The sequence below is a fragment of the Episyrphus balteatus genome, chromosome 3 (assembly GCF_945859705.1).
Source record: "Episyrphus balteatus chromosome 3, idEpiBalt1.1, whole genome shotgun sequence".
In the NCBI taxonomy this organism is placed as follows: Eukaryota; Metazoa; Arthropoda; class Insecta; order Diptera; family Syrphidae; genus Episyrphus; species Episyrphus balteatus.
In genome coordinates, this window is record NC_079136.1 from 85,371,711 (window position 1) to 85,393,312 (window position 21,602).

Below are 21,602 nucleotides of genomic sequence, written 5' to 3' on the forward strand. Positions count from 1 at the left end.
CTTTTCGGTAGACTATAAATAAATCTTGACTTTATATTTACTAACTACATGTAACAATAATCACTTTCTAATAATTTCCAAGTGACCGCATATCTATTTGTAAAAAGCAAAAATAAAAATAAAAATAATTTTATTAATAAAATATTATTTGTGTTCACGATATTATTATTTATTTTGCGGCTCGTTTGTGATCATAGATACATTTTCAATGAAAATATACAAAATGTATTTTATTTTTTTTGCGCAAAATCTCACTAAAATTGCCTTCGCGGTATTCGAATTGAACTTGAATGGATGGAAAAACTGATTCCCCCCACACCCCACAGTTTCCTTTTTATAAAATTAACTTAATATTTATTTTGAAATAATGAACATGGAAAACCAAAAGACTTAATTTTCCTCAGTAGAAATTCTGATTTCGATCGTACAAGACATTTTGGTTTTTCTTAAACAAAAAGTATAATACTCTGTCGTTGTCGGCCGCGTCAGACGAAATATTTGAATTTTTTCAATTGAAATAGTCTACTTTAGAAAAGTACAAAACAATGGCTGTAAGTCACTCAAAAATACAAAAGACTATTATAAAAATCATATAAATTTAATTGCATATTAAAAAAAAAAAAAATTGTGTCTCAAAAATAAATTAAAATTAATGTGTTGAAAGTGAATTGAAAAATTGAAATATTTAAATTGAATACCTCTTGAGATTTTTGCATTTTTCAAAAATGTTCAAACTAATTATGTGAACATGACATCAACAAACAGTTGATTACACATTAATTTTTTTCGAAAAATGAAAATTAAATTAATTGACAAACATTAGTATTGCATTTTGTGTTTAAAAAAAAAATGCATCATCAAATCTAAAAATAATGCTGCGTCAACCACTTGAGGCTGGGTGCAATACCGACATTGAATTGGGTTTGCAAATTGATATTAAAATTTCTAGAAATAAATCTGCAATGTTAAATGAAGATTTAAAAATAATATTATGGTCAAGATTAATACCAGCAGAAATGAAAATAATTTTTTTATTTTTCAAAAATCAATTGGATTCATCTTTCAATGTACTTAGCCTTTTTTACATAAAAAATAGTAAATACATTTGGAAAATTATTTTATATAAAATTCTAATATGAAGTATTGGAAACACCCTGATTTTTATGTATAAAAGAAGTCTTTATGTACAAAAATAAATGGAAAAAAATGCAAATTTGAAGGCCGGTTTCCATCCAGTGAATAATTTTCTAATAAAATAATTCTAATAACAGTATTTCGTAACATTCCACGTGGCAACCCTGCCTTTAAAATTCATTTTTTGATTTTTTCGACTACGGGACCTGCTTTTATAAAAGTAGGTTTTAGAGGCGTAAAAAAATATTATGTGAGAGGAAATTTAATTTTAAAGTTTGAATATTCAGGCTTTTTAAATTTGAAATTTAAAAAAACGTGAATTTAAAAAAAAAGCGCAAAAAAGCTATTTTCGAAACAAAAAGTGATAGAAACATGATTGATATTGTAATCGATAGATATTATAAATATATGAAAGTCACACATCTAAACAAAAAATGTAAAAAATAAACAAGAAGAGATATGGACGTTAAAAAGTCAAAACCGTTCAATTCGATGTTTGATGAGAAATAATTCAAGAAAAATCGGCTTGAAAGGTTTTTGAATTATTTTTTATGTTATAAGAAAGATAAAGTAATATAATTTCAACCAAAATATACTTTTAAGAGTGCTGAACATGATTCTGAAGTCAGAAAACTTTCATTAGTTTTCGTTTTTAAAATAAATCCGCTAGAAAATGCAAAAAATGGTATTTTGACTTTTTTGGAACATATGCTTTGATGTGTGGTTATTTATTTTAACATAATTTTCCCACAAGAACTGTTCTATATCTTTCAAAAACTGTTTAAATATTTGCGATAGGTATTACTTTTATTGTCAGAAATATTTAAGCCAAATACTAACATTATTTAGGTAACCTTAAGTTTAAGTTACTGGTCAACGAGATTTTTGCACCAAGAACCAAAATACACTTTTCTAATGGTTTTAAGGGTGCTTAACTCGAACCCGAAGTCAAAAATATTCTACAAGCCTGTGTTTTTTTATATAGCACTGTTATAAAAAAATGTTGTTTTGCATTTTCTAACGGTAGGTAATATTTCGAAAACGGAAACTAATAGAATTTATCTGACTTCGGATTCGAGTTCAACACCTTTAAAACCTTCAGAAAAGTATATTTTGATTCTAAATACCAAAAAAAAGTTTAATTTTGTAGACCAATGTTATAGACATGTGAACCAAAAAATTGATTTGTGTACAATCTTCTTGCCAACACACCAAATTAATAAATAAACAAATTTTGTAAAGCAGAACAAAAACAAAAACATTTTAACCCAGTTTGATGCCTTTGTGCATCTGCTACAAATATAATAAAATTTAAAAATAAAATCCTGACTCTCATGACAATGTTTTTTGTTTTAATGAAAAATTGAAAAAGTGACAAACATTAAATTACCTCTTTAAATGTTCACTGCTAAGGGTGAAATTATCAAAATATATTTTTAACTTTGAAAACAACCTGTCTGAAACAATTTAAAATAAATGTCATAGGACAGGTTCTTTTTTGTTCTAGCTTATTTCTCTCTATTCGCAGAAATATGTTCAAAAAGGACTTTAATTTTTTTTTTGCTGAATAAATGTCAAAAGGTTGGCATTGAAATAATTTTTTTTTATAACAAGAGAACGATTTACAGATTTTTCTAAAATCTTACCACTGCAGTGCAAAGTTTACGAACGACCAGACCATATCCACCAAAATCTTTATCAAGGTAAATGGACTTTGTTTACTCCCTGGTGGTTTTCACGACTTAAGGATTTTTGCGTAAATGCTGACAAAGCATACAGAAATCATATGGCACGTGTTTGGTTTATTTACGTTGCAGATGTTTTTTATTTTACAGTGAAGGGCTTTTATTTAGGTTCATTAGGTTAATTTATTCTAGAAAATAAATTATTCAGAAATTTTATTTTTTTATTTACAAAGTATATAAATAGTAAATATAACAACTAACCAAGATATAAGTTTTAAAGTTAAACTTACAAAGTTTCAATGTAATGAAAACAAAGCTTTTTGCTCCTTTTTTAAAATTTTTTTACGTTTTTTTTTCAAATTAGACTAAAAAAGGGGGTGAGGTTACATAAATTCCCAGAAAACTGAAAATTGGTAAATTAAAATGTTTTCTTGAGAAGGAATTCCAACTGAAAAGCTCCCGAGATCTCAGTCTCTTTAAGTTTAACGATAATGAAATTTCAGGAAGTTTTCAGTTGGGAATTTTTTTTTTTTTAGAATAGACGATTACGATTATGACGATTACAACTCAACTTTAACTTTTTGAATCGATACCTATATCTCAAAAACGGTGGGTCTGAGGAAAAAAAGTGTTATGAAACATCTTATAGATAATAATCTGGTCTACAATTTTCGCGTTGAAAATTTTTTGATAAGACTTACCGTTTTGATGAAAATCATGAAAATCCCGTTTTTGTAACCTTTGACCCAAGTAAATTACAACTCAACTTTAACTTTTTGAATCGATACCTATATCTCAAAAACGGTGGGTCTGAGGAAAAAAAGTGTTATGAAACATTTTATAGATAATAATCTGGTCTACAATTTTTGCATTGAACATTTTTTGATAAGACTTACCGTTTTGCTGAAAATCGTGAAAATCCCGTTTTTGTAACCTTTGACCCAAGTAAATTTTTTTCCAGGTCTCGGATAGATGAGGACTTTCTAGATTTCATTTATGATGGTTTTTGCAACAATCCTACTAATTTTCAGCTTACTGGGAATTTATGTAACCTCCAATGTCTAAATTGACTGGACTATTAAGTGATAGAGAAGATAAAAAAATCAAGTAGCCCTTTTTCTAAGTACTCCAATGTCTTTTTAATAGAGAATAAAAGCATATGTGGGTGCAAATAGAACAAATCACAAATAGTATAAATTTAGAATGCAATAGATACATTAAAAAAAGAAGAAAATGTCCTGGGTGTTTTTTTATTCAGCGAAATCCATTGACTTTCAACCTTTAAACTTTGCACTCAGCATTTAATGTAATGAGGATTTAAACTATTTTTTACCCTCTATTGAATGACTATACGAAGAGATATGATTTTTGTCTTTGTCATGAATTTTCATTTCTAACAGAAACAATAAAGGCAAAATTTTTCAGATTAATAAATCATATTTTCTTCTTGAAAGCCTTTTAGTTGACATTTTATATATAACACTGTTTGTATGTTAGTGTTTTCTTAATTAAAACTAAATTACCTAGGAAGCAGAAGCAAAAGCAAAATTAATTAATATAAAATGATAAAGTTTTCACAGAATTAATATGTCGGTTTCAAAATGAATTAATTACGTGAACATTTATGTATCTTTGTAAAAAAAATATTATTGCATGAAACTGTATGAAAAACAATATTATTACGATACATATACATTATTCCTATGTAAGTTTTTTTTAATGAAAATTCGTTTATGTTTTCACATGAAAAAAATCTGAGGACCTCTTTGTCAATGTGAAGTATGTAGTTAAAGTGAATTGCATATTATTAGTTAAGTGATTTTAACACAGAACTTTAACACAGATCTATATCTGCTTTTTTTTATACATATAACTTTAAAAGAGAGCGCATTTTTCACAACAACAGCTTTTGAAGAGTAAAAAAAAAATTAAAAACACCCTGCGCCATGCTTATTTTTACTTGCGATATAGGTACTATAATCAAGTTATGCATTCGTACAAAAAAAAAAAAGTGAAGAAGCATTTTTTTTAATTTTAATATAAACTACAAATAAAATTTGAAAAAAAATATTTTTTGGATTTTTAAGAAAATTTTGAAAATATTTTTTTTGAAAAATCAAATTTTCGAAAACGTGACATTGAATTTTTTTGAAATTTCGTTTTTCGATGTTGATTAGTGATTTCAACAAAATAGTATACCAATTATATTTTAAAACTTTTTTTCCAAAAAATTATTTATAAATAATTAGTTTTTTAAAAAACGGCTCTAACGATTTTGAAAATTTTTTTTTTTCTAAAAATGCATATATCAATCAAAACTGCATACTTGTTTTGTGGGAATTTGATTTCAGATGTTGTTTAATTTTTTTAAAAAACGAATTTTATTTTTTTTAAATTTTTTTTAAATATACCTATATTTCCCAAATTTTTATATAAAATGTCTTAAAAATTTAAGCAACTTGAACTCTAAGAGCAAGTTCGTGTGACCCAGTCGTGCATTTTATTTTTTTTTTTTTTTGAACCTTGAAGAATCCACAAAATCAATAGATTTTTAAATCAAAAAAAATAAAAGCTTTTTAAAAAAGTAATTTGTGTAATTTTTTTAATTTTTCAAAGCTCGTAGGTATTACCGGTAGCCAAACGTCGTACCTTCTTAGAATTGTGTCAGGCTTAACTTAAGCTCACTTTTCAAGTAAAATACTCAAATTTTTAAATTTTGTTTTTATGTCTATTGGTAGGTATAGGTAAATGGTCTACTTCAAATTTTTCATTGGCATTTTATTTTTAGTACCAAATAATAACGGTATTTGCATTATAATTTACTAAAAGAGTTTTAGTCTTGATGAAAAAAAAAAAAGTAATAAAAATATTTGTAGTCTTTCTGTTTGTGAACAGTGTGAATTTTTTCCATGAGCATTTTTTAACTCAGATTTTTTTATTTTTGAACTTTTTTGTTAAAACTCAAAAGAAATTTTCACACAAGATTTTTATAGCCTCAATAAATTACAAAACAAAAAAATTAAAAAGTTAAACTTTTGGATTAGGTATGTATTTTTTTTTTTTTCAAAATTAAATTTTAATCAGTTTAATGAATTTTTAAAAATTTGTTTTTTTTTTGTTTCTTACTTCCTCCTTCAGCCATTGCAAAAATTCTAGCATCGTCAAATTTCAAACAATTTTAGTGATTGTACATATATCCTGTAAATATATCCTTTCTAAATATGTATCAAGATCATCCGAATATCCTCAAATTAAATCGGACTTTTGAAAAATTGTGTCAATGGAAAAATCAAAAATCACAATATTTAGAATTTTTTTGTAATCCCTTAAAAACTTCCTAGGAAGCTTTTTTAAAAGCTTTTCCCTTAAGATAAGCAATTTCAGTTATAGACTAAAACGCTGCCTATAGATTAAAAAACTAGCTACGTCACTTCTATGGTGCATCTTTTCCATGAAATTCCTCAATAAAATCGAAATAAAATTGGATATTTCAAACATGTCCAAAAATCTTAAGAGATTTCATTTTCATCAAAAAATAAACCCAATAACCATATCCAATTGAAAATATCCCTAAACGATTGGGTAGCTAGTGTTAAGAAAAAACAATACTGTCAAAGAGACAGATTAACTTTTTTTCATTTCTTCTCCAATATAGTAAAAAAATCTCAAATCTCTTCTAACCACTACAAATTTTTTTTGAAAAAAAAAAAAAAAAAATAAGCCAAACGAAACCCAATTACAAATCCCTCACTGTAGGCGACATCAATTTATTTTGTATAGCAATTAATGCTCACCATACGTATCGCCTTATATCAATGTCAATTTGAATCTTTTTGTTTTTATATTCTAAAATTAACTAGAACATTGAACATGACCAACAAACCACTCCTCCCACGCCCCATCACACGTCCTGCTTCAATTGGCAATCTAATGGAACATTTGTTTTTCCCGAGAAGGACACCCTTTTGTATATGTCGCCCTTGAATTATTCTATATGCTTTGTTGTGCCTTGAACAATAATCCAAAACCAAAACACAGTCCAAACAAAAAACACGTCCGGCTTCGAAGGGCAATCCGAATCGGACAGTGGAAATTTTGTTTTTTTTTTTTATTTGTTTGTTTTTTTTTTTGTTTTCCTCTTCTTTTTTAATTGAATGCCTCTGAATATAGAGCAAAAACGAAATTTATTGGAAAATTAAATTTCACATTGAGCATTAATAGTTGGGCAGTCATCCAAAAACTCACAGCGGAATGTATGCATTTATGTTTGAATTAAAATCTGACGGCATGGCTCGTGTCGGTGTGCCGCGCCACCAGCCTAACCGCCCGCCGATTGTCCTAGAAAATAGAGACTAAAGTGGAGGACGAAAAGAGAGAGAGGAAGTCAAGTGTTATCGACTAACCATTCCCTCAGGCTCCACCACCAAATTGTCAAACAATAATGTGATCCGTTCGGAAGAATTTTGGTGCTGGTTTAACTTATACCCTTGCTCACCCTTCTCGTTATTCTCAGAGAGATGGTGTATATTTTTATTTTGGATGAGTGCCAAAGTGATATCACTTTTATTGAAGGCCTTGGTTAATGAATTTTGTTAATTTTTTTTTTTTTATTTTGTTTGTTTTATTTTTGCCACTATGTGGGTGGAGATGGGTGGGTATCAGCTTTAGCAACACATCGATCGCACGCAAGCAGGGCTATGCAAATGTGGGTAATTATCAAAAAATTATTGCGAAAAAATATATTCAATTCGCTGGCTGGCTGAGAATGGTGAGGTTACGTCAACAAAATGTGTATATTTTTTTTATTTTTATTTTTTTTTTTTTCAAAAATTTATTAATTTGCTGGAATTTTCAGTTTTAGCGGAAGCTTATTTTAATTGGGTATTTTTTTATTGTTTTTTTTTTTATAATTTTGTTTGCAAATACATTATATTGTTTATGTTTTTTTCTTACATTTTGTATATAATTTTCAACAAATTGTTTGCCAATTTTGGGTCATGTCATGGTAATGGAAATTTTATTAAATACGTATAGGAAGTCTATTTGAATGTGTTTGCTTATATAAATAATGGGTTCCAAAAGAAAAAATTAAAAAAAGTATCAAGTAAAAATGTATCTATTTATTTGAACATTTTTTAATAAATATCGTTTGAATTTTAGATAAAATCAAAAAATTTTAAAATTAGGAAAAATATCTGTATATTTTTTGGACTGTAGATTTCCGTTAATAACAAATAAAAAGACAAACACTTTTAGAGTCGGGAAACCAAGATGGAGAAAACCCGACTATAGTAATAAATTTATTTATAACAAGAATTCTGTACATTAAACGTTCTTAATCAAATATTTTATATTCTGTACGTTAATTCACATTGTATATTCTCTACTCTATTATAATCTATATCTTCTTTTATTCTATTAACTTTACTACGTTTACACAATTATTTATTTAGAAATAAATACTCGACCGACATGCACAACAACTGTTCTGTACCGGGTTATAGAGAGAACTGAACTGTGAACTGAACTACTTAAAAGCAATCAAAAAGAGGTAGATTTACCAACATTAACACAAACCAAAATGGCAGACATTATTCTATACAAATACAAATACAAATACATTCACAAATACGCTTACAATCTTTTGTATTGCATGTCGGTTCGATACAGTGCCAGCAAAAATTAACAATTTTTATATTATCCTCTAAAGTTAAACATTTATCATTTTTCCTTTTGAATTGTACATAATTTATATAGTTTTAGTCTGTTCTTATTTATATATTATTTCTTTTACATTGTTATTATTATTATTTTTGTTATTCATCTATTGTTTCGTTTGAATTAAATTTGATAAAAAATATAGATTACATTGGTTAGTATACATAATGCTTTCATTTCCTTACAATTAACTTTTACATTTATTCTGACCTTCAAAGTATCTTAACTCAATCTTTACATATATTTCAACATTATTGTGTACATGTGTTATTACGCAGTATTTTATTTTAATTTCGTTATACCTTACTCTTTACAACGTGCTTATCTCTTTACGTTTACATACATTTCAAACTTATTCTGTACATATGCTATTACATAGTGTTTTTATTTTAATTTTGCTGTACTTTTTATCTTTACAACATGTTTATATCATTACTTAAAAGTTTTTCTGATTCTATTGGAATTACACAAATTTTTTGTACTGGTCGGCTAAGCTTACCTGTTTCCGTCTGCACAACTACAGATCTTACCAATCCGTCCTTGCTAGTTATGAGCTCATGGATTCTGCCTAACGCCCAGTGCGCTGGTGGAAAGTTTTCGCTAGCTATGGTCACCAGTTGCCCAATGCGGAGCTTCTCTCTTTCTCTACGCCATTTCTTACGCTGTTGGAGAGTGACGAGATATTCGGTGCTCCATCTATTCCAGAAATGCTTGAGCATCATCTGGCGCTCCTTCCAGAGTCTAACTCCTGCGGTACCTGGCTGGTCGCTGACATCAAATGGAATCGGTAATATGGTTGGCTCACCTACGAGAAAGTGGGCAGGTGTAAGAGCCTGTACATCTGAAGGGTCATCGCTCAGTGGATGGATTGGCCTCGAGTTGAGTATGGCTTCGATTTGTGTCAATAGAGTCGACATTTGCTCATAGGACAGTTTCTTTAGCCCAACGACTCTCTTTAGATGATACTTCATGGACTTTACGGCTGCTTCGTAAATACCGCCTTGATGAGGAGCGGCTGGCGTCATGAAATGCCATTCAGTGTGTTTGCTGTTTAGATGCGATATTGTTGCATCTCCTGTCCATTTATCTATAGCTCTTTTTAGTTCGTTGTTGGTACCTACAAAGGTTGTGCCGTTGTCACTATACATCCTTTCACATCTGCCTCTTCTGGCTATAAAACGTTCATAGCATGCTATAAATGATAGCGAGGTTAGATCTGTGACGAGATCTATATGCACAGCTCTTGTTTTGAGACATACAAAAATTGCCACCCAGCACTTGCTTCGTGTTATCTGCTCGCCCTTTTTGTCTAACATCTTGATCTCAAAGGGTCCTGCGTAGTCTACACCACAATGGACGAACGGCTTGCCTATTTGTACTCTATCTGCTGGTAGCTCGGACATCAACTGTTGCCCCAGTTTGCAACTGTACCTTGCACATACGACACATTTGTGCAAATAGCCCCTTAGTTCACTCCTTAGTTTCGGGATCCAGTATTTCTCTCTTACAAATTGCATCATAACCTGTACTGCACCATGTTTTGTGTTGTGGTGTGCGTGATTTACAATTAACCATGCTAGCCTTGATCCATTGGGAACGATTGCAGGATGATTCATCTCGTATGAGTTGCTGCTTCTGTCTAATCTACCACCTACTCTAAGTATGTTCTGTGCATCTAGAAGTGGATTGAGCGGTCCCAGATCACTTCCTTCTGGGAGACCTTTCCTCTTCTTCAGCCATGTTATCTCCTTACCATAGCGTTCTTCCTGTGACTTGCGCAAGAGATATGCCATTGCTCTTGCTCTTTCTGCCAAGGTTGGCACCTGTACTTTGCTTTTGCGTCTCTGTACTCTAATTTTAAAGGTTGGCTTTTTGGACCAATTATCTATGAAACGAATCATATAGCTAACTATGTTGACTAACCTTTCTAACTTATCTGTATATTCAAAAAGTGGAACATTGTAACCCTTTTTCTTTAAACCTATGCATAATTGTGGTTTCAATTTTACTACTATACAAACTTTAAACTCTCTCTGTACTTCTATTGATGTATCTGTACTAAGGCCTCCATCCGGCCAACCTGTACTTAGGCCTGTCTCTGGCCATTCTTTACCAAGACCTGTTTCAGGCCAATCTGTACGTGGTTGTTGGAGCCACTTGGGCCCTTCCAACCATAGTTTATTGTCTGCTAACGCAGACGTCTGTACACCTCTACTCAGTAAATCAGCTGGGTTTTCTTTTGTATTGACATAGTGCCAGCATTTAGCCTGTGTGTTCGACTGTATGGACGAGACACGATTGGCAACATAAGTTTTTAGGTCGCATGGAAGCTTCCTTATCCAGTGCAGTACAACTGACGAGTCTGACCATAGAAAGCATGGCGTATCTATCCATTCCATGGAATTTCTTACTTCTACTAACAACCTTGATAGCAACTCTGCAGCTGCTAGCTCTAACCTGGGAATCGTGATGGTCCTTAATGGGGCTAAACACGTCTTTGATATGAGTAACCTCCCTTTACCTGTGCCATTTGTGTTTTCTGTACGAACGTAAATAACTGCACCGTAGGCTGCACTTGAGGCATCTGAAAAACCATGAAGTTGTATACCTGATGCACCAGTGGTGCCTAACCATCTGTCTATACGAAAATTCTCTAGGCCCATTATCCCATTCCAGTACTCTTTCCATCTTTCTTCTATACCTGACGAGACTCTTTCGTCCCACCCTGTACCTAATCTCCAAATGTCTTGAATGATTATTTTCCCTATTACTGTGACTGGGGAAATATAGCCGTTTGGGTCATAGAGCTGTGCTACGCAGCTTACTACTTTTCTTTTGGTGAGAGTCCCTACTAGACGTGGTGTTTTCACCTCATAAGTGAATTGATCTGAAACAATTAGCCATTTAAGGCCTAAAATGGATGATTTCTCTTCCCCCGAAAACACCATGGTGGGGTCAACTGTGCCAGCGTGAAGTTCTTCCATGAATCTCTTGGAGTTTGATTTCCACTGACATAATTCGAAACCAGCTCCCTTTAATATTTCATACATCTCCTTTGCTAACTGAATGGCTTTCTTATCGTCGGTTTCACCAGTGGCACAATCGTCTATATAAAAGTCATTCTTAATTGCGTTGGCTGCTTCTGGGTAGTTGTGTTGAGCTTCTTTGGCTGCTTGTAGTACTGAACGCACTGCCAGGTGTGCTGACGAAGTCAGACCAAATGTGACGACTGTTAACCAGTATTCTTTGAGTTGTTCATACCTGTTTTCTCTCCAAAATATGCGTTGTAGATCCCATTGTTCTTTGTTAAGCCTGACTTGATTGAACATCTTCTTAATGTCAGCGCAAATTGCTATACGATGTCTTCTGAAGCGCATGATTATCTCATGCAAGTCCCTTTGCAGTTTCTCACCTAACATTTGTATTTCATTCAATGATATACCTTTATTCGTGCGACAGCTTGCATCATATACTATACGGAATTTCTTTTCTATACAATGATGTGGTATATAATAGACTATACTGCTAGCTCTAGGGCTTCTATTAGCTACCTGTACATGACCTAGTTGGATACTTTCTCTCATTTTCTGGACGTAAGCATTTTTCATCTGCTCATTTTTCTCTAATCTTCTTTCTAGATATGTGAACCTACGCAAAGCTGTCTCTCGTGAGCTGCCTATATCTTTAAACTCTTCTTTGAGTGGCATCTTTACCACAAATACACCATCTTTGTCACGATAGTGGTTTTGTTGGAAGTGTTGTTCTACCAATTCTTCTTCTTCTGTTCTCTGAGAACATGACTTGATTTCATCCATTTCCCAGAGTCTCTTTAGAAGATTATCTAACTGGTCGCTTTCTGAATATTCTACAGTTGAACAAACATTTACTTGATCATTGTACCTGAACAGATTTGAGCCTAGTACTACTAAACCTAGCGTCGTCTCTAATAAAACTGTACCATCTTCATTTTTCTTAAATACTGATTTTATGGATTTTGCGAAAAAATCTACTCCCAACAAAATCTCTATTTGCCTTGACTTATAATATTCTGGATCTGCATATTTATGTGGGTCTATGTTGCCTACTTCAACAGCCTCTGTCGTACGTGTAGGTAGAATGGGATTCCATTGACTTTCTTCTGGAAGAAACCAAAATGATTCGCTTTCGTGGCTTTTGAAAGAGTCTGTACTGTACCACGGTAATATCTTGACCATGGCTTGTCGTGTTATTGTAAATGGACTACCGTTAATACCTACTAGCTTTCCTGACGCCTGTTTCGTTTGTACCTTTAAATCTCTTCTCAACCTGTCAACCATCAGGTTGATGTGAGCCCCTGTGTCTAACATTGCCCTATATGGACCATAAATAAATCCATCGGCTTCGATTCTTACCATTGCTGTGGGAATAAAATCTGTCTTAATTTCTAAATTGTGAACAACATGCACATAATTTTCATCATTTATTGAGCGAAATTTCTTTGAAAATACCTTACATTCTACATTTTCTTTGCTGCATCTTTTATTTGATGCTTTATCTGTACCGAACTTTTCATCTTCATATTTTATTCTTTTTGTTTGATTGTTGTTTCTCATGTTGTCTATACGATCCTCGTCTTTAATGTTGACTGTACGAATGTTGTTGCCTGTACGATTATTAATTTTGATATTGTCTGTACGATTATTAATTTTGATGTTATCTGTACGATTCTTGTTTTTGATGTTGTCTGTACGATTATTCCTTCTGTTGCCTATACGATTGTTTGTATGTTTGTATCTTTTAGCGCATCCAAGACCTTTATTCTGGCGTCATTCGTTCTTCGCCTTGTAGACCCCCCTTTTGCGCATTGCACCTCTGGTTCCTGCTTTCTCCTCTTCATTGCGTATCAATGGAAGCATTGGTTTTAGGACTTCTTTCATTGGGCATAAAAATATGTTATGCTTGGGTGCCCCTGGACATCTTGCGCAGCCTCGCATGAAACAATTATTTTCCTTATGCCCATGTTTTAGGCAATTCGGGCACAGCGCTCGCCTTTCTATGAAGTCTCCTTTGCCTCTGAATGATAATGATGCGAATTCTGGGCACTCCCAGATCGGGTGCCAGGAGCCACACACCTCGCAGGCTTTCCTTAGTGGCTGGGGTCTGCCGCTTACAGCGGGTTTTGTGTCTTGTACTTTAGCTGTCCTTTGCATTTCTTCTTTATAACTTGTGCTGGCATTTCGTGCTTGCTGTTCCACTGTCACACTGCACAGTGCAGCTGCCTGTTTATCTATGAACGCTAATAGTGTTGACAATTTTGGCTGCTCTGATTCCCGCTGCAGCTCCCATTGCCTGGCTGTCTCCTGGTCAAACTTTTCGCATAGCAAATGGACTATAAAGAAGTCCCAGTGTTCAACTGGCAAGTCAAGTGCTTTTAGTTGCCTCAAAGCTTCGTGTGTCGCGTCAGCCATTCTTTGGAGCGTATTGGCACTTGGACGGCCTCTGATTTCGGGAAGCGAGATGATTTGCCTTAGATGCTCGCGGCCTATGAGGTACCTCTTGTTGTACACCTGATTTAGGCGGTCCCAGGCTTCGTTATAATTTTCCTCAGACAATTGCCACTCGCCAAGTGCTCGGGCAGCACGACCAACAAGTGAGTTCTTTAGATACTGGAACTTGAATGCTGGAGATACTTTCGGATTGTCGTGGATGGCGGCCTTGAACCTGTCGTGGAAACCTATCCACTTGGTGTAAGCCCCATCGAAGCTCCCCCACGTGTTGTTTAAGTCGTGCTGTTGGAAAGGCATATTGACTTCTACTTGGATTTGTCTGTTGTCGCCTTCCGACAACGTTGACCCCTGTACTGACGATGATGGTATCGACTCCTGTACTTTTTGTTGGAGGGCAGCCCCGGCAGTGAAGTAGTCGTTGCGAACTGCCTCGATTTCGCCCAAAATCTTGGGTAGATCTTTCTTGCTGACTACGTCCAAAGAGTCGTCGGCCAGATTCTGGTACTTTGCCCAGTCACCCTCCAAGGTTGCCAGTCTTAGCTTTGCTTGGTATAGCGTCAGCGACTGGAATTCCTCCGTCTGTACAAAAAGCTTGGCGCTTTTGATGGCATTCGCCGAAGAGCGTGCCCTGTTCGTCGCCATTTCTATACAATTTCGAGGTAAAAAGAAAAAGAAATTACTAAAAATTCTCATTTGTGTTTGTAGATTTGTAGATAATATGTATGCATATCCCATGTCATGTCTTCCCCTACGTTTTTTTTTTTTTTTTTTTATAAACAATCCACGTTAAGTGGCCCGAACAAGCAACCTGTTACTAGGACTTTCTGTACTATCAAGATCCTGTACTACTATACTGAAATACTGAGGTTTTGAGACATGACAACTAAAACCGTGCATTCTTGTTATCAATTGGAGAGAGGTTGAGGACATCTGACTGTAAATACGAACGAGCATGAACTTCTTATATGGCCAGTACAAATCGTCCATGCACGCCCGTACAACAGTACCGACGCGGCGTATGAGCTTCTAATGAGTAGATTTGGGCTTTAAATTCTTCCCCCGTGCCTGACTACCTTAACGATCTTAACGATCGGCTATCATACATATTTGTAAATGTCTTCAACCTTGAATCTGTTTGGTTGTATTCTTTCTCCCCATTTTTAAATGGATTTAAGTGTTTTTCTAACTGTACTGCACGTATCTGTACATTTTCTTCAATTTTGTCTTACTGAATTCGTTTTGAAATATAGCACTAGTACATTTTTAATCTGACTGTGCTGCGCGTCTGTACTTGTTTAAAAAATTTTAATTGCTAAATTCATTTTCGAATAGTAGCATCTATACTTAATTTTCTTTGCTTAAATCTACTTGCTAAATTCATTTTTGAATAGTAGCATCTATACTTATTTGAAAATGATTTCTTATTACGTAACTGTATTCAATTTTATCTGCCAAATTCATTTGAATTATAGTAATTAAATACAATTGAATCCAGTTTTACTGAATCTGTATTTTGAAGTCCCACACCCGCCAAACTCATTAACTCGAATTCTGGCGCGTATGCAACCTCAAACAAGACCTAGCTGCGCTACGCGCATATATATTTTTTATAAAAAAATTTAACTGCTGGCTTCATTTTTTTTTTTTTTTTGAGCATGTAAATGTGTTCAAATTTCATTTCGGCTTGCGCGTCTATACTTTACATTTACTATCATCGGATTGCGTCCTGCGCATCTGCACCTTTTTTTTATAATTTTATACCGTTGTAACAAAATATTTTTGAAGCTGATTGCGCTCCGCGCATCTGTATTTTTTATTTTATAATATATATTTTGATTTTAAAATGCAATGATTAAATACAATTGACCTAATCTCCCTAAACCTGTTTTTTAAAGTCTCACACCTGCCAAACTCATTAACTCGAATTTTAGCACGTACGCAACCTTAACAAAAACTAACGGCGGTGCGTGCATACGCACCCTTATTAAAAATTTTCCCATGTTTTTCATTCTCGAACAGCAGCATGTAAATATATTCAACTCTAATTGCGTCCTGCGCATCTGTACTTTCATTTATCTATTTTTTTTTTTTTTTAACTGCTAAATCATTAACTTGAATTATAGCGTATAACTTGTAACTTAATCTGACTGCGCATCTGTACTGTATATATGTATTCTATTAAATTCATTTTTTGAATTGTAGCCGCTAATACAATTGAATCTGATTTAGTTAAATCTGTATCTTAAAGTTTTATATTTGCCAAATTCATTAACTCGAACTCTAAGCACGTATGCAACCTTAACAAAATCTAACTCCGTTGTGTGCATATGCATCTTTATTTATTTACAATATATATATATTTTTACTAAATTAATTTTTTTTTTTTTTTTTTTTTTTTTTGAATTGTAGCAAATAAATGTAATCAAATCTAATTGCGCTCTGCGCATCTGTACCCGTATTCATGTTGAATCTATTCAACTTATATTTTACTAAATTCATTTTCGAATTGTAGCAAAAAAAAAAAAAAAATTAAATCTATGAAATTAATATAGCTAGACCTACTCTGAAACTTATATTTGCTAAATCCATTAACTTGAATTAGCATTTAACCCTAATAAAGCTTAACTGTGTTCCGCGCATTCGCACTTTAAAGTTTCACAGTTGCCAAATTCCTTAACTCGAATTATAGCATGTGCTCCTATTAAAGATACAGCAGCGCGTCGCACATAATACCCTACAGTTTTAGTTTAAACGGAAAGAAAAAATCTCAATTTGTTTCTTCTGTATGCATCTGTACATTTTGCTTAATGTCAACATTCGTTTTCGAACGGTAACTACATTTTTTCTTTTTATATCTATACCCCTTTTTTATATGCGCAATTGTTCTGCGCAGCTTGTTATTTATTTTTCTTTTCACATGCTGTGTGTTCTCTCTTAGTAGTAGTTACATTTTTTCTATTTATATCTATACCCCTTTTTTATATGCGCAATTGTTCTGCGCAGCTTGTTATTTATTTTTCTTTTCACATGCTGTGTGTTCTCTCTTAGTAACCAGTGCCCGTTTCAAGTTTCGTACCTTCGTTCTGTACACTGTGCTGCTTCTTCCACATATACACGTGCATGCCTCACTGCAAATACGTGAGAGAGAAACAGGCACCGCCCTTTTTTAAGAGAACAACCCGTTCTTATTCTTTCTTATTTTCTATCCACATGAGCATGTGCATACGTGTTTTAATGTATGCTCTTACTCATGCTCGTCTGTACAAATTTTCTTTCTGTGTGTATTCTCTCAGTTGTCAATGTTTTGTTTAAGATATACCGACACCCTTATCTTGGTGTGTATACTATGCACTGTCGCTTCAGCCAAGCAGACATATAACTATGCATAGCAACCATGGTGGTTGGTGGCGTCGCCATTATGGCAAAGAAAAAAAAAGAACGCCGCTACATACGACAACCGAGAAAAAACACAATATTCTGTGCACGCTCAAACATGTTCTTTGAGCATGCAAACACTAATGATAAAAAAATTTTAAAAATTGTTTCACATACCTGAATTTTTAGTTTGTAAATTTCTTTTCTGGGCTTTCTGCCGCACTTTCTATACTTCTTTGTATGCTTCTTCTGTACACTTTATATATATATATTTTTTATTATATTTTTTACTTTCTGTACACTTTATTTCTATGTTTTATTTATTATATTTTACTTTCTGTACACTTTATTTCTATGTTTTATTTATTATAGTTTGTAAGTTTTTGATAGTTTTTGTTTGTTTTGTTTTTTTTTTTTTTAAATAACTACTCACTTCCGCACTGTCTGGTGTTCGGTTATCAACTGAAGTAAAAAGAGCAGAAGGCATAAACGAGAGGTAGCTGCTGAGCGGTTGCTACCTAGCATGAACCTATACTATGACACACGTATGTGTTATTTTCTTTCTCTGCTTCTTTTTGTGTGCACTGAATTGTGTTTGTGTAACGATCCACTGTAACGGATTTTATACAGGATCGTTACTTTTTAGAATATTTGTTTTATGCGCGAGTTAACTATATCCGACTCGACGTGGACCAATGTATATTTTTTGGACTGTAGATTTCCGTTAATAACAAATAAAAAGACAAACACTTTTAGAGTCGGGAAACCAAGATGGAGAAAACCCGACTATAGTAATAAATTTATTTATAACAAGAATTCTGTACATTAAACGTTCTTAATCAAATATTTTATATTCTGTACGTTAATTCACATTGTATATTCTCTACTCTATTATAATCTATATCTTCTTTTATTCTATTAACTTTACTACGTTTACACAATTATTTATTTAGAAATAAATACTCGACCGACATGCACAACAACTGTTCTGTACCGGGTTATAGAGAGAACTGAACTGTGAACTGAACTACTTAAAAGCAATCAAAAAGAGGTAGATTTACCAACATTAACACAAACCAAAATGGCAGACATTATTCTATACAAATACAAATACAAATACATTCACAAATACGCTTACAATCTTTTGTATTGCATGTCGGTTCGATACAATATCCAAAAATAGTATGAACATTTTTTTTTTTTTCAAAATTTAACTTTTTTTGAAAACTTTTAGTTTTTCTTTGATTTATCCAAAATTTCAAATAAACTCAAAACAATTTGATTTTTCTCATAAAAAAGTGATTAGAAGTAAGTCATTTACAGATGCGAAAATATGGTGTTTTATTTCATCTCAAAAGTTGAAACCCTCACAACAGAAAAACTGCTTGATGAATAAGTCTAAATTTTTGCATATTGCAAGTATATTAAGCTTCAATAAACTAAGCCTCAGTTTAATCTTATCACCCATAGTTATAGAGGCACATTTTCTAAAAAAAAAAAACGTAAAAATGCCTATTTTGATAGATTTCTAAATTGATCTCAAATATGAAAGAAAACATTTTTTTTTAGCAAAGTAAGCTTAATTTTTCTGTAGAGAAATGAATGAAGTTTTTAAATGTATCCTTGAATTTTCTGTAAGGTTATTCGTTTTTAAGATATTGATAGTCAAAGTCCAAAGTATGGGTTTTGTTTTGATGACTGGTATTGCAGTGTAAAAAAAAAATGGTAAAAGTTTGAAACAAAATGAATCTTGAAGCCAAATAAATAACCTTTCTAAAAATAATAATAATAATCAATTAGAAAAGAAAAACAAAAAAATTTTTGAAAATTTTGGTTTTTGAAAAGTTCCAACAATTAATTTATTTTACCTTTAGAAATAAAATATTTTGTCATTAAAACCCAAAGCTAGAAGAATGTAGCTTTCGCATGATTCTTGTTTTGTCATGATGCGATCATTTTTTACTGAGATAAAGCCTATCGAATATCACTAAAATATTTCTTGTTCCCTTAATTTTTTGGGCTGGTGTATTTTAGAAAATTTCTAAAATAAGTTAATGTTGCCCAGTATTACGCGAAGGAAGGCCTCAATCGAATCAAGTATTTATTTAGATTCGAGTGTCGAAAGCAACATTGTAAAAATTGCAAAAAAAATACAAGAATTTTTAGTTTTTGGCAGTTTTAACTAGTTTCCTGACAAGAACGATGTACTTATTTTGTTTTCTTAATTTTTAAATTTGTTCCAATTTAATTGCGTGTTGTTTGGAGGGAAAGGAAGGGAGGGCTCGATTGAGGTACATTTCATCCAATATCTTGTAACCGGTACATAACCAATACAAATAAAATTAACACTTGGGTCTCACGAACTTGCTCTTAGAGTTCAAGTTGCTAAAATTTCAGAAATTTTAAATAAAATGTGGATGCAATTTTGAAGAAATTACCAATCAACATCTTAAACCAAGATTTCAAAAAATTTCAACCTACGGTTATCGAAAATTAAAATTTTTTTTTTTAATCCAAAAATAATTTTTTCAAAATTTAATTTTTGGCTTAGGTACACCGAAAAAAAAAACAATATCAATTTAACATTTTTTTAAATATCAAATTAACATTTTTTAAATATCAGCCAAAAATGCTCTTTAAAATGTGTTTTATGATATTTAAAATGTAAAAACAATATTTTTATTATCAGAATGATATTTAAATGTCACATTTTGGAAATTTTGTTTGATATTTTATTATCATTTTTTCATATCAATTTCTCATTCCAAATTATTGAAAAATATTAAATTCATATTTAAATATTATTCACTTTCAGTAATGTTTTGAAAAAAAAAAAGAAAATACTTTTATTAATAAAAATAATAAAAAAGAAAAAGAAAGAAATAGGTTTCATTATAATAAACTTGAACGTAAAATCTAGTCAACATTGATATTTTAATTGTCAAAGTGAAATTTTCATTATCCACCTGAAATTAAAAAAATGTCAAAATGATATAATAAAATATCAAAATTGATATTTTAATTGTTGGACGACTTTTGTCACTGAATAATGTTAATTTGATAGCTGTTATTATCAAATTTTTTATCGGTGTATAAAAGGCTTTTTTACAAAAAAAAATCGTATTAATAGTTTTGAAGACTTAAATTTTTCGCAAAAAAAAACACATATTAAGATTATTTTAATATTAAAATAGTTTCCATTTTCCATATAATTAAATCACTTTGTTTTTTCTCTTACAGCCACGTAACAAGGAAACTGAAGCTGAAGTCCTTCAATGGATCTTTGATGTTCTTGGCGAAAAAGTACCAAGCGGCCAATACGAAGATATTCTTCGTGATGGTATTTGGTTGTGCAAATTGATCAACAAACTAGCTCCTGGCTCTGTGAAGAAAATTCAAGAACGTGGTACCAACTTCCAATTGATGGAAAATATTCAACGTTTCCAAGCTGGTATTAAGAAGTACGGAGTTCCAGAAGAAGAAATCTTCCAAACTGCTGATCTTTTCGAACGCAGAAATATCCCACAAGTAACTCTTTGCTTGTACTCCTTGGGTCGTATTGTAAGTTGAAAATTTATAAAATACCAAAACAGTTGCATATTTATTGAATATTTTTTTTAGACCCAAAAACATCCTGAATACAATGGACCAAGTTTGGGACCAAAAATGGCAGATGAAAACAAACGTACATTCACCGAAGAACAATTGCGTGCCCACAATGCTGAACTTAACTTGCAAATGGGTTTCAATAAGGGAGCTTCACAATCGGGACATGGTGGTTTCGGCAACACACGTCATATGTAAAATTTGATTTAAATCCTATTTCTGTTCACCCTCTCACTCCAAAATTTATATACAAATGTAAATAAAAAGAATTATTTTTTGTTTATATATTCGTTAAAACATAAAGAATAAGTTTAATAAAATTATAAAAATAACAATTTAAAATTATTCATTTTGTTTTTGGGAAAGAATTATGTTTATATCCTTTTTTTATTTGCTCAGAGCTGTTCAAGTGTTCAAGTTCAAGTTTCCATTTGAAAAAAAAAATTCATTTGAAATAAAAAAAAGATGTTTGTTGCAAATAAAATAAATTGCATTAAAAAAAGTATGTTGCTACTGAAAAAAATTGCATTAAAAAAAAATTTTACTGCAACTGAAAAATATTTGCATTGAATATAAGAATTTTATTGAAGTTAAAAAC

General features: G+C 32.0%; 1 protein-coding gene across 1 annotated transcript; it reads left to right on the forward strand.

The window, feature by feature from the left end:
- The first annotated feature begins 393 nt into the window (after positions 1-393).
- LOC129913850 (muscle-specific protein 20) lies at positions 394-21,346 on the forward strand. Its single transcript, XM_055992769.1, has 3 exons — positions 394-551; positions 20,639-20,959; positions 21,020-21,346. Exons 1-3 carry the CDS (start codon positions 546-548, stop codon positions 21,200-21,202), a joined length of 510 nt encoding a protein of 169 aa, XP_055848744.1. The 5' UTR covers positions 394-545; the 3' UTR covers positions 21,203-21,346.
- Positions 21,347-21,602: the final 256 nt, after the last annotated feature.

What these genes read in the sequence shown, in the direction of transcription:
- LOC129913850 (XM_055992769.1), top strand. An exon ending in TGTACTCCTTGGGTCGTATT is followed by an intron (nt 20,960 to 21,019) that starts GTAAGTTGAAAA and finishes TATTTTTTTTAG; the next exon opens with ACCCAAAAACATCCTGAATA.